Here is a 12,492-nt window from a genome sequence, read left to right as displayed (position 1 = left end):
ATGGGAAGGTATTTGTGGACAAGGTGGAGACTTTCCAAAGGAGCTTTGTTATGACATAGGCTGACCTACCGTTTCACTTGAAGCAGTCAATAGTCGCAGTTCCACTCAGCACATCCAAGCCTTTTGAATTGCAGACCTTGGGTACTGAAATTTATTTGAATGGATAAGGGTCCTGCAATTATAGTTCATTTGCATACACAACAAAATCATGTTGTGCATTCTCTCTCCCCCCTCCCCCCGGACTTTACCATTTAGTCTGAATGTTCTTCACAACGCCCTCTCCCCTACACAGAAAAGTAGCATGCAAGAGAGAAAGGCTCCCAGTGGTATTCTAGTTTTCTGTGGGTAGAAAATCCGTTTCTTTCTTTCTTTGTTTTATAATGGTAGAACATTGAAACCTTCATGCCATCACCTGCAGCCTAAGTAAGAAACAGGAGAATTTCCACCCAAAGTTAACTAACTCGCTGCCCTCATGCTAAGCAGGGCATCGCATCCTTCCCCCACCAGAATCTGTGTCCACACCAGTGATAATGTCCCAGCCCTTCTTCATTCTGAAGGACTTAAAATATACAGAGGCCAGCGCCAGTCCAATATGTTTTGTTGCCTGAAGCGGAGCTCAGATGGCATCCCCTCCTTGCTTTAAAAAGCCTTACGGCACCATTTAGACACCAGTTCATCTATTCCCAGCTCTGTGGTGCTTCCTGACACCAGTCACCTCACCCTGCAGCATGGTAGGGCTAGATATGCAATTTTTTTTTCCTTTTTACAAATAGCCAGAGTGGATTGCTGCATCTAGTCCTGGTCTTTGGTGGAGTGGGGCTTGTTTTTCCCCCTCTCCGCCATAACTTTTTCGGAACAGAACCTAGCAGTTTTTCTCCCTCCTTCCCACCTTTCCTTTGCTGATGAATGGCAAACAGTTCCGCTGGACCAGGAAAGGCTCTGACCATTGTTTCTGTTCCCTTTGCAGAGAGCTGACTTGGCCATCTCCGCCATCACTATCACACCGGAACGGGAGAGTGTTGTAGACTTCAGCAAGCGCTATATGGATTATTCTGTAGGAATCCTGATCAAGAAACCAGAAGAGAAGATCAACATCTTTTCTCTCTTTGCCCCCTTTGATTTTGCGGTGTGGGCTTGCATCGCTGCGGCCATCCCTGTTGTTGGCGTCCTGATATTTGTGCTGAACCGAATCCAAGCAGTAAGAGCCCAGAACTCTTCTCAGTCCACTGCCTCCGCTTCCTCCACACTTCACAGTGCCATTTGGATTGTGTACGGGGCCTTTGTTCAGCAAGGTACTTGGTCAAGTATTTTTCTGTCTGACAAAAAACCCACAGTACTGATGGCTATTCACTACTTTTCAGTCTCAGCACAAAAGGATAGGCCGTGGACTAACCTTTCGCAAATAACTGCTTGAAGGGTACATTACAGAACTTGTTCTGCTACTGACAATACGCTTTGAGTTGACATAGCGTGATTTCACAGCGCACAAAACATGTATATTTCTGTACTCCGAGCTGCTTGTTAAAGTCTCATTTTCAGTTGTTGTTATTTTATTTCTCCCTCACACTTTAAAAGTAGTATTCTAGGGCAGTGATGCACAAAACACTATGTTGGTCTTTTAAGCTGACCCAAAATAATCCGTTTGTGCCAAATTATATACTTGTGAGTGAACAAGACATGATTTTATTATTCTTTATTAAATTTCTATACCGCCCTTCGCAGGGTGGTTTACAGTATACCCCCACATATAAATTATTCTACTTTTGAAAACACCCATATAAATATGTTTTGTTTGTTATTTTAGGACATTAGGAGGGTAGTATTTTATGGCTTATGTAAATATGCTGAAGTTTCCCCCCACTATATATATTTATATTTATAGCAAATTGTTGTAGTATTTATGCTTTGTGGCTATAAAAAAAAGCCTTAAGTGCCATTAGTCTTAAGTGCAGGGTGAACTTTTTGAAAAGTGACTGGAGTAAAAATTACTCGCTGCGGTCAAGAGCTGCTAACTGTAGCTCCAGTTGATGTGCATTGCCCTATAAAAGCTAGCTGAGCCTCTGAAACAAATTTTCTGATACAAGGTCTGTCTCAAATGCACAAGCTACCTTGCCTCTTTGAGCCAAGCTACTGGAGCAGAAGAATCCCCAACAGCGCTCACATATGTTATGCATATACAACCCAGGTTTCCTAAAGCAACCAGCACATAAACAGATACATACAGAAATGCGTGTACCTCTGAAATAACATGTACGTCTTAATACAGTTACATAATTATGCTGCAAAAATGTAGATGACTATGAATGAGCTGCTGACGTATTAGAGGGCACTCAGTAAAATAGGCAGTCCGATGTAAACAAGACGCGGTCAGAGTGAAACTGCCAGATTCGGCGTATAAATCTGTTTAATTCTTCCTCCATCCCTGTTTTGAACATGCGGAAAATCCTCACCACATTATTTTGTTGTTCTCATAGCTAAGTTCTGTATGTAACTCTGACATGAGAGCCAGTGTGGTGTAGTGGTTAAGAGCGGTAGTCTTGTAATCTGGGGAACCGGGTTCGCGTCTCTGCTCCTCCACATGCAGCTGCTGGGTGACCTTGGGCCAGTCACACTTCTTTGAAGTCTCTCAGCCCCACTCACCTCACAGAGTGTTTGTTGTGGGGGAGGAAGGGAAAGGAGAATGTTAGCCGCTTTGAGACTCCTTAAAGGGAGTGAAAGGCGGGATATCAAATCCAAACTCCTCTTCTTCTTAGTGACTGAAAGAACAGAGGTTAAAGGGCAAGAGGAATTTTCCATGGAGTGCAGGGTCCACTGTGGCATTCAACACTAAAAGGACGTCCCTCCCTAACTGCTGCACTCTTTTTGCAGTGTCCGTATTATACCTATTTTCAGCCTGTGCTCCTACTGGGAGGAGAGTTACGTAGTTCAATGCATGCTGTAGCCAGCAGCATCTCATCATACAGTGAAGCAGACTCCTAAGAATGTAAACGCTCCGTCACTGGATCGGATCAAATTGCATTTAGCCCAAATAGACGCCTCTAGAAATGCAAAAAGTCGGGCAATAAATAAAGACAACAATGGTCCTACCCTGCCTAGGGTCTGGTAAAAAAATAATGTGAAGAGTAGATTAGAGCTTGTTCCATTATTCCTTAACCTTCCACAAGTTAATAGGAATGATCCAGCTACATATAAAAATCTCCTGGCCCTTTAATTTCAAAGTTAGAGATAAGCAAATCTGTAACCAAAACAAATAGAATTGTAGAGACCTTCTTCTCCTTTTCTAGATTATTCCCGAATGTGTTCTTTTGTCAACTGACTTCATTTGAAGTCTTGCATTTCAAGCGGAATTTTGTTGATTACCGCATGGAAGTAATCCCCCCCCCCTTAATTACAAGGATACATCTTGCAAGGTTGTTAGAAAAGAAATTGGGAGAGGAGCAAGATGCAAAACTTTTAATGGGAAACTTTGCCCACTAAATGTGGTCTCATTGAGATAGTTGTCTCACAAGCTTCAGTAATATAAGAAAAGAAGCACTTTAAATTAAGCAACCAACAACAGGTGTAATCAAAGATCGACTGATAGTGAATGTGCCTTTGAATTAAAGGAGAAGCACAATTGTGTAGGAATCACCTATCCCCATAAATGATTTAAAAACAGATCAAGAAATGATATAACTAACGCCATAGTCTCTTGCTCATAATTTGTTTTATCTTAATAAATAACTAACGTCACCATCTTTGCTTGGGGTGTTTAGTTTTGGTCAGGTTTGTATAGTTTTCTATAGTACAGTATGGGGATTTACAGCTTTTTGCTTCCTATACCATTACACTTTCCTTTCTAACTGGGGGATATGAATGCAGTAAATAAATAAACAAATGTGATGTTTCACTCACCCTAAATATGGTTTCGCATGACCCGTTTGTGCCATTACATGGTGATTTTTGACAACGCACTGAGGAAACACGTCTGTGGGAAATGTTTTTCTTTGGGTTGTGCCCAATAGAGTTGCCATCAAGATCTGAAGTGAATTTAGCTTCTTAACAAGCAAAATCTTTCTGAATTTTAGGAGAAGCCAAAAGAGTTTCACTAAAACTGTGGACGCTTCTCAGTGAGTTCTAGCTTTTAGTGGATTACTTCTAAAATGGAATGCAAAGCACAAATGGATTCCTGAGGGATTTTGAGGAAATCACAATGTTGACAGGACCAGGGAAACTTCTCAGAAGGGTTCTGAACATTCCCAGGTCAAATATGTATTTGTCTCAGTATGTCCAAATTTTGATGAAGAACATGTTTATAATAGTAAAATGCCCATGAGGCACGTGCAGGTCCAGTGTCTAATTTTAGACATGTTAGAAGGAGTGCTATAAACCAAGAAGAAGCAATAAAAATATGTCATTAATGTTTTGATGTTTTCGGATATGTTTCAGTAAACCACTTGGAAATTTCAGAGCCAATTTACACATTCCTTTAACTCACCTAGCAAGAGGTGGTGGGGCAAATGACAAATAGGTTCTCTAATGGTTAAATATTCCTCTATAGTTGAATATTCCTCCCTGCCCTTAAAGACTAGTTATCTCAGGGATTGGGATGCAGACTATTAAACTCCCTAACATGCACATTTTTGTCATGGAGTGTGGCTTCCACCCACCATGGCCGTGTATTCAAATATACAACCTTCAACCTGTAGTGTAAAACTTGATCTACACAAGCAGACAGATCACATTGTACAGAGTTCGCAGAACTGTAGCATTTTGTCTTTTAATCCCCACAATTGTGTAAATGTGTGTTTCTTTTTGTGTGTGTGTACATCCAGCTTTTTATGATGATCATTAAAATACAAAAGTTGTGGGCTTAGAATGCTAACAGATAACTACAAGACAGGCATTATAGACCGGCATTAGCCTTTGTAAATTAGTTCCCAAGAGCTCACTCATTTTCTTATATTTCAGGTGGTGAATCTGCAGTCAATTCCATGGCGATGCGGATTGTGATGGGTAGCTGGTGGCTCTTCACTCTTATTGTGTGTTCATCCTACACAGCGAACCTAGCGGCATTTCTCACTGTGAACAGAATGGACAATCCTATCAGGTAAGAGCTTTTCCCTACCACATAGCCGAGAAACCTGAACATTTAAATAATAATAATAATTAAATTATTATTATTATTATTATTATTATTATTATTATTATTTATACCCTGCCCATCTAGCTGGGTTTCCCCAGCCACTCTGGGTGGCTTCCAACAAAATATTAAAATACAATAGTCCATCAAACATTAAAAGATTCCCTAAACAGGGCTGCCTTCAGATGTCTCCTAAAAGTCTGGTAGTTGTTTATTTCCTTGACATCTGATGGGAGGGCATTCCACAGGGTGGGCGCCACTATCGAGAAGGCCCTCTGCCTGGTTCCCTGTAACTTCACTTCTTGCAGGGAGGGAACCGCCAGAAGGCCCTTGGCACTGGACCTCAGTGTCCAAGCAAAACGATGGGGTGGAGACGCTCCTTTAGGTAAACTGGACTGAGGCTGTTTAGGGCTTTAAAGGTCAGCACCAACACTCTGAAATGTGCTCGGAAACGTACTGGGAGCCAATGTAGGTTTTTCAAGACCGGTGTTATGTGGTCTCGCCAGCTGCTCCCAGTCACCAATCTAGCAGCCGCATTCTGGATTAGTTGTAGTTTCCAGGTCACCTTCAAAGGTAGCCCCACATACAGCGCTCTGCAGTAGTCCAAGTGAGAGATAACTAGAGCATGTACCACTCTGGTGAGACAGTCCGTGGGCAGGTAGGGTCTCAGCCTGTGTACCAGATGGAACTGGTAAACAGCTGCCCTGGACACCAAATTAACCTGCGCCTCCATGGACAGCTGTGAGTCCAGAATGACTCCCAAGCTGTGCACCAGGTCCTTCAGGGGCACAGTTACCCCATTCAGGACCAGGGAGTCCTCCACACCTGCCCACCTCCTGTCCCCCCCAAACAGTACTTCTGTCTTGTCAGGATTCAACCTCGATCTGTAAACATGAAGAAAGGTGTATTGGGCAGGAAGGAGGGCATTTGAAAAGGTTTGGGGACAGCAGTTGCAGTTTGTGAGAAATACCCACTTGGAATGAAAAAGCCTCACTCGCCTAACTTTGTTTTGCCATCGCTTATCAGAAACTAATTCAAAATTTCCTCTGAAACTGTCAATGCTGGGAAACTGCAGTGCTATTATTTATTGAAAAATGTTAATTCTGCTTGAGAGGCCAGGCTCTAGGATCTGCCATATGGCTACAGCTGCACAGGCTCATGAAGCAAAAACTATAGAACATCTGGCCTTAATGTTTGCGGGATGTATTTGGGTAACCTCAGTTGTATGTGTCATTTCATATAGTTATGCGCCGAAAATTGCACGTGCGTAAGGGAACACGCTTCCACAGCGTGGTTGCACTGAGAGCAGCAGAGGTCTTGGAAGCAGTAGAGTGGAAGATAGTACACATCATATATCAGCATGGTAAATCTCCCTGGCTTATAAAAGTACTTCATACTTTTACCCTTAGTAGTACATTTAGCCTTTTTACCTTTCTCTGTGTCAGTGATTAAAACTTCCAGCCATTCATCCTGAGGTGCAATTGCATCCAGCTGTCAACAAAATTGGCAAGAGCCAGCTTCCAGCTGATTCGTTACAGTCAGTGATAATGTACAAAGGAGACAGCAAGACAATTTCATCTGAAGACACCTGCTTAAATATATATATGTAATTTTCTTCCCACATTTCTTTCTGGAAACATTAATTGATTCTTCCATCTCAACTTAACACTAAAGAACTATTTGCAGGCCTCAGTCCTTTCCAGACCCTCCAAGTGTCCCTATTTTCCAGGGACAGCCTTGGATTTACAAAAAGCCATACTGATTTCTGATTTGATCCCAGAATGTCCCACTTTTCCTTAGAATACTCCTATTTCCATCTGACAAATGTTGATGGTAGGAAGCCTCTATTTACATTGGATAAATGTTGGAAGGCATGGAGTTATGTGACCCATGAGCCGAGGAGATGAGAACTATACAACCTTTAGAAGACATCTGAAGGTAGCCCAGTACAAGGACGTTTTTTAATGTTTAGTATTTTATTTTTATTTTTATATGTTGGAAGCCACCCAGAGTGGCTGGGGCAACCCAGTCAGATGGGCAGGGTTCAAATAATAAAATTATTATAATTATTCTGGAATAGGACATCCCTATTTTCATTTGAGAAATGTTGGAGGGTATGCCTTTCCCTGTTGCTGGAGTAGATTAGCTCAGTTCTAAAGAAGCTGAAAGTGTCTTTTGTTTCTCTGAAAACCTTTCAGCTCATCAGAAGAACTTGTGCTTGAGTGCTGCTATATTCTGCATTTGAAATTCTTTACCTGTTAAAATTATCGATGGAGCCCTTTTCTCTACTGTTACCTCCAAACAGAGAATACCCCATTACTGCATTCCTTCCATGATAGACTGTATGGCTTAGCTGTTAAGCTTGTATTTCTGTTTTCTATGAGCCCCCCCCCCCTTGAGCTCAGTGATAAACTCTTTACGTACCCAGGAGCCATGACCTGCCGTCCCACAACATGTCTTGAAAGGACTACCCGTGACAATATTCTTTTGGTTCAAATTAGGCCACAACTTTATTGATTCCAGATGGATGGGGTTTTGGCATAGACATTGGGTATATGTCTTTGCCAGTGTGGTGTAGAGAGCCAATGTGGTGTAGTGGTTAAGAGCAGTGGACTCGTAATCTGGTGAACAGGGTTCACTTCCCCGCTCCTCCACATGCACCTGCTGGGTGACCTTGGGCTAGTCACACTTCTCTGAAGTCTCTCAGCCTCACTCACCTCACAGAATGTTTGTTGTGGGGGAGGAAGGGAAAGGAGATTGTTAGCCGCTTTGAGACTCCTTAGGGTAGTGATGAAGCGGGATATCAAATCCAAACTCTTCTTGTTGTTTCAACCAGCCCACCTGTTGGTTTATTCTCCAAGGGGTTGAACCAGTGGTGAGGAAGTCCTATGGCATATGTCAAATAGGTGCTTCCCCACAGAGATCACTACTGAGGAGAGCTGTGGCCCTAGACCCTGTCTGGGCATCCAAACAGGAGACCTCCTCTAGGATCCCTTTAATGGGTTACTCAATTCCCTTGGAGGGACTTACAACCTTCCCTCCGACCATGACCAGGTTTTTTACCCAATGCCTTACCCACCAAAGTTGTTACAATTGCTATGAGGTAGGAAAAAACCTCAGGTTGGCCAACTGACCAGAAAGACAAATACTGTATTTTTTGCACCATAACACTCACTTTTTTCCTCCTAAAAAGTATGGGGAAATGTCTGTGCGTATTATGGAGGGAATGCCTACGGGTGGCATGCCTACGTATTTTCCTCCTCTAAAAACTACGTGCGTGTTATGGTCGGGTGCGTGTTATAGAGCAAAAAATATGGTACCTCCCCAGCCCCTAATATGGCAACCAATCATAATTCACAGCAAGGTCAGGAAACAAATGCTACCCCCAAGAATGGTAGGAGCTGGCCTAACTGTTGGGCAGTTAGGAGGGAGATTCTGGGAAACGGAAGTGCCGTGTGAGGGGCCGGCACTCTTTATATACTCTGGGTGCAGACCTGAGTGAAGACTACAAGGGACCCAGTCAGGCTTGCTTGCCGAACATGCCCGCCCCTTGTTCTGGCTGCTGTTGGCCCACTTGCAACCAATTCAAATGCTTCCCAGCCAGCAGAAGAGGTTTTTTACATCTCCTTTCTGCTGAGGACCCAGCCAAAGAGTCTGTGGAGGCAGCAGGCTGCACCATGCTGCAATGCCACGGTACCCTTGGCATTTTGCAATATACAGTGGTACCTCGGGTTAAGAACTTAATTCGTTCTGGAGGTCTGTTCTTAATCTGAAACTGTTCTTAACCTGAGATCCCACTTTAGCTAATGGGGCCTCCTGCCGCCGCTGCACCACCACACGATTTCTATTCTCATCCTGAAGCAAAGTTCTTAACCTGAGGTACTATTTCTGGGTTAGCGGAGTCTGTAACCTGAAGCGTCTGTAACCCGAAGTACCACTGTGCTAGGGAAGCTTCTGCATGGAATGGGGTGTGTGGAGGGAGAAGTCTTCCATTAGATGGTTTAGGCAAGCCACTCTCTCCCAACACCTCAACAATTTTCAGTGGGGTGATGTTACTAGTGATCTGTGTTTCACTGTTGTGAGAAGTATCTGTTAGGATATTTCCGTTCCACCTTAAGAAGGGAGCAGGCTGTTGTGTGTCACAAGCCTGCGTACTTCCTGCTCACAGGCAGTTTCCGTTTTGTATATAGCTTTTGTTCTGGCTGTTTCCTCAAGCAGTCATGTTTTTCCTTTGTTCTGACCAACGTTGAATAAAACTGTAAAACATGCTCTCCTGGGTGAATCTTCCGTTGTGGAAACTCTGCGAAAAGGGTGTGCATGAGTCTTGGAACGCGTCTGAGGCTCGTGTCGCTAATTGACTGATACTGTTCTGATGGGAGTCTGGAGTTCATCCAGAGACGACGATGGAGGCCTGCCTGATGAGGCTGCCTGATGGCCTCTGTCTCCCTGGCAGTATCCCAACAACAGGTTATGGGCCCAGCACGCTTCCACTGCGCCACTCTGCAAACTTCCAAAGAGATTTGCTGATGAGTTTGCTAAGACAGCAACTGCTGCTCTTAGTAGCTCAGAGAAGGTGTGGGAACCTTCAAGCTTCAAAGAGGTTCAGGAGTTAACCTCTAAAGATGCTGAGCCATGGCCCAGGCTTCCCCCTCCCCCAGCCCCGCAAGCTCTGGGAGCGATGGCGAGGTTGAGCGCAACCTCGCTTTCGCTCCCGGACCCTCAGCCCCGAGGCTAAAAACGAAGCCAGGACAGCTAGCAGGATCCATCCCGCTCACTGTCATGGCTTCTTTGCTCTTTGGGGCTCAGGGGGGAAATATTTTTTTTTCTTTATTTCCCCCCCCCCCCCAAAAAAAATAAGTGCGCCCTATGGGCCGGTGTGCCCTATAGGGCGAAAAATACGGTACTTGCACTGGTATGCTTTTGAACTGCTAGGTTGGCAGGACCTGGAACAGAGCAATGGGAGCTCACCCCATTGCATGGTTTCAAACCGCCGACCTTCCAATCATCGAGCCCAAGAGGTGCAGTGGTTTAGACCACAGTGACATCCGTATCCACACACACACACACACACACACACACACACAAACAACAACAACAAAAATATCCCAAGTTCAATTCATGTAGGTTTGGGACAGATTTCTGTCTGAATCTGTGGAAGCTTCCTCAACCTTGGCTTGGGACTACAATTCCCATCATCCTTGACCACTGGTTCTGCTAGCTTGGGATCATGGGAGTTGTAGGCCAAAAACATGTGGAGGGCTGAGGTTGAGGAAGCCTGATACAGACACTACTGAGCTAGATGAACCAACAGCCTTGACTCTGAATAAGGCAGCTTCCTTTGTGCCTAGAAAACCTTTAGCATGTTTTATCTGGAAGGAGTTTTCTGGCATTCATTTCTGTAAGGTACTTTCAAACATTATATGATTATTGCCATTTGGATGCCAAACTCTCATCTGATTCATCCAGTGCCAGGCATAGAGTCCTGCTGTGTGTTTCTTGTGCTAATGCATATTGCTTTTGCTTTTTTGAATGGATTTCCAGTTCCCCAAGCATTATAATTACACATAGTACAGAACAGCTGTTTGCTACTTTGAGCTTCCCCAGGCTTGTAAGGAACACACATCTGAATTAGGTTTCTTTTCAGAAATAGTGAGATTCAGGACATCAAATCATAGCTGCCCGTCACACCCACTCATCTGAAAACCAGTCATCTTCTGAGATTTCCTCCCAGTGTTAGTTTGCTAACCCCTCTCCCCCCATATTACTATCCTGCCCCCTCAAAGAATGTTCGACTGGACTACAATGCCCTCTTCCCACTATTACATGATTCCTTTCCCTTTTATTCTCATCACAACTCTATAATACAGCAATCTGAGAGAAGACCACCAAGGCTGAGTGGAAATGCAATCTGAATCTCCTCCATCCGAGTCCAGCGCTCTTCCCACCACACCACTTAGGGCTTACCCAACTATGGGCTTCGCTTGTCCACTCTGTCTTCCTGGAGCCATGGCATCTGCTGTGTAGCCCAGGCCTGTGTGTGCCTGAATTTAATTAGAGATGATCTGGATTCCCATGTTGCTGCTTGTTTGCAAGGATAAGTGTGTGGAGTTTGCAACTACATACATATTCTAGGGCCCAGGTTCAGGAGCACCCTTCTGGTAATAATTAAGTGCCACGCTAAAAACAAACAAAGTAGGACACATGGAAAAGTAGGCTGTCTGCAAATTCAAAGGCATTTCAAATTAAAGCCTTTGTCAGATAAGCTTTTACATTTGCAGTTTTTTATGAATATTTTAGGTACGTCTGTTTAACTCTGTTCCTTGATTGCACACACAGAGTGTGTCTATTTATATAATCATATCTATTGTCTGGTGATTTGGAGTGTTGTCAGAATTTGGACCTTAATTCCCAAGTTTTCATGTTTGTTTATGTCAAGGTTGAAAACCGAGTCAAGTAAGACCCCTGTTAACATGATCTTCCCTTCTTTGTTTTCTTGAGGATAAATAATCACGTATATCAGCATTTACACGGAGCACCCAGCCCACAAGTGATCTTTTGTGTGTGATGCATTGCACCTTCCCCACCCATTTCTCTGCCCATGTCAGTCTGTTTTAAAGTCTTTCAGGCAGGGAGCTGCCTCTTTGAAATTTATTGGTCAGCATCTAATAATTTAGCCCTTTAAAAATAAGATAAGATGAAGTTGAGCCCTTGGTTCTAACCCTTTTGCTCTTGATTGTGATTTCCCCTTCTGCTGTCAACCACTTCCTAGCATCTTCCTGTTGTTAAGGGTGGGGTGGTTCCATAGCAACAATAGAATTTCACTACTGTCAGGATGTATAGAGGCAGCACATTTCCCAGGCAACCATACAATGGCCCCATTCATTCTTTGTACGCAGAGGCAGATTTACGGGAGCGTGATTGGTTCGCTCACACCAGGTGCCAAGCCGAGGGGGCACCGGAACAGTGACTTAGAACGGAAGGCAATAGAGGGGGGCACTGAAATTTGAAAGCCCAGATTCCGCCACTGTTACCTGTATAATAAAAGAGGAACAGATTTGTGGCAGAAACTTGCCACCCCTTTGCCCGCTACTCAAGAGATAAGAATCCACCCATCAAATAAATGCATAGGTGGACAGAGCCTGATAGAAACCGTACTAGAACCTTAGAGCAGGAGGAATACTAACAAAGATGTCTTGGAAAGGGTGCAACATTCACTGCATGTTGTTTTTCATGAGACAATCTTTAAAATTCCAAATCAACTGAAATGAGTTTGTAAACCCCCTCTTGCATCTTCCGACCATCTGCATTTGTGAAGATTGCCCCAGTGTGGTATATGTGACTTTCCCAGGGCTTTCCAGGCTGTCTAACAG

General features: G+C 43.8%; 1 protein-coding gene across 6 annotated transcripts in view; it reads left to right on the top strand.

Moving 5' to 3' along the window:
- GRID1 (glutamate ionotropic receptor delta type subunit 1) overlaps window positions 1–12,492 on the top strand; it is a 707,273-nt gene that overhangs the window by 629,009 nt on the left and 65,772 nt on the right. For all 6 annotated transcript variants that reach the window (XM_081004876.1, XM_081004878.1, XM_081004877.1 and 3 more), the window contains exons 11-12: window positions 968–1,292; window positions 4,951–5,089. In XM_081004876.1, the coding sequence (XP_080861002.1) occupies window positions 968–1,292; window positions 4,951–5,089 (464 nt within the window). The remainder of the gene's footprint in view (window positions 1–967; window positions 1,293–4,950; window positions 5,090–12,492) is intronic.

Source organism: Podarcis pityusensis, assembly GCF_964106645.2.
Source record: "Podarcis pityusensis genome assembly, chromosome: 5".
NCBI lineage: Eukaryota > Metazoa > Chordata > Lepidosauria > Squamata > Lacertidae > Podarcis > Podarcis pityusensis.
The sequence above is the reverse complement of the archived record's forward strand: the minus strand, read 5'-3'. Positions and strand labels throughout refer to the sequence as shown.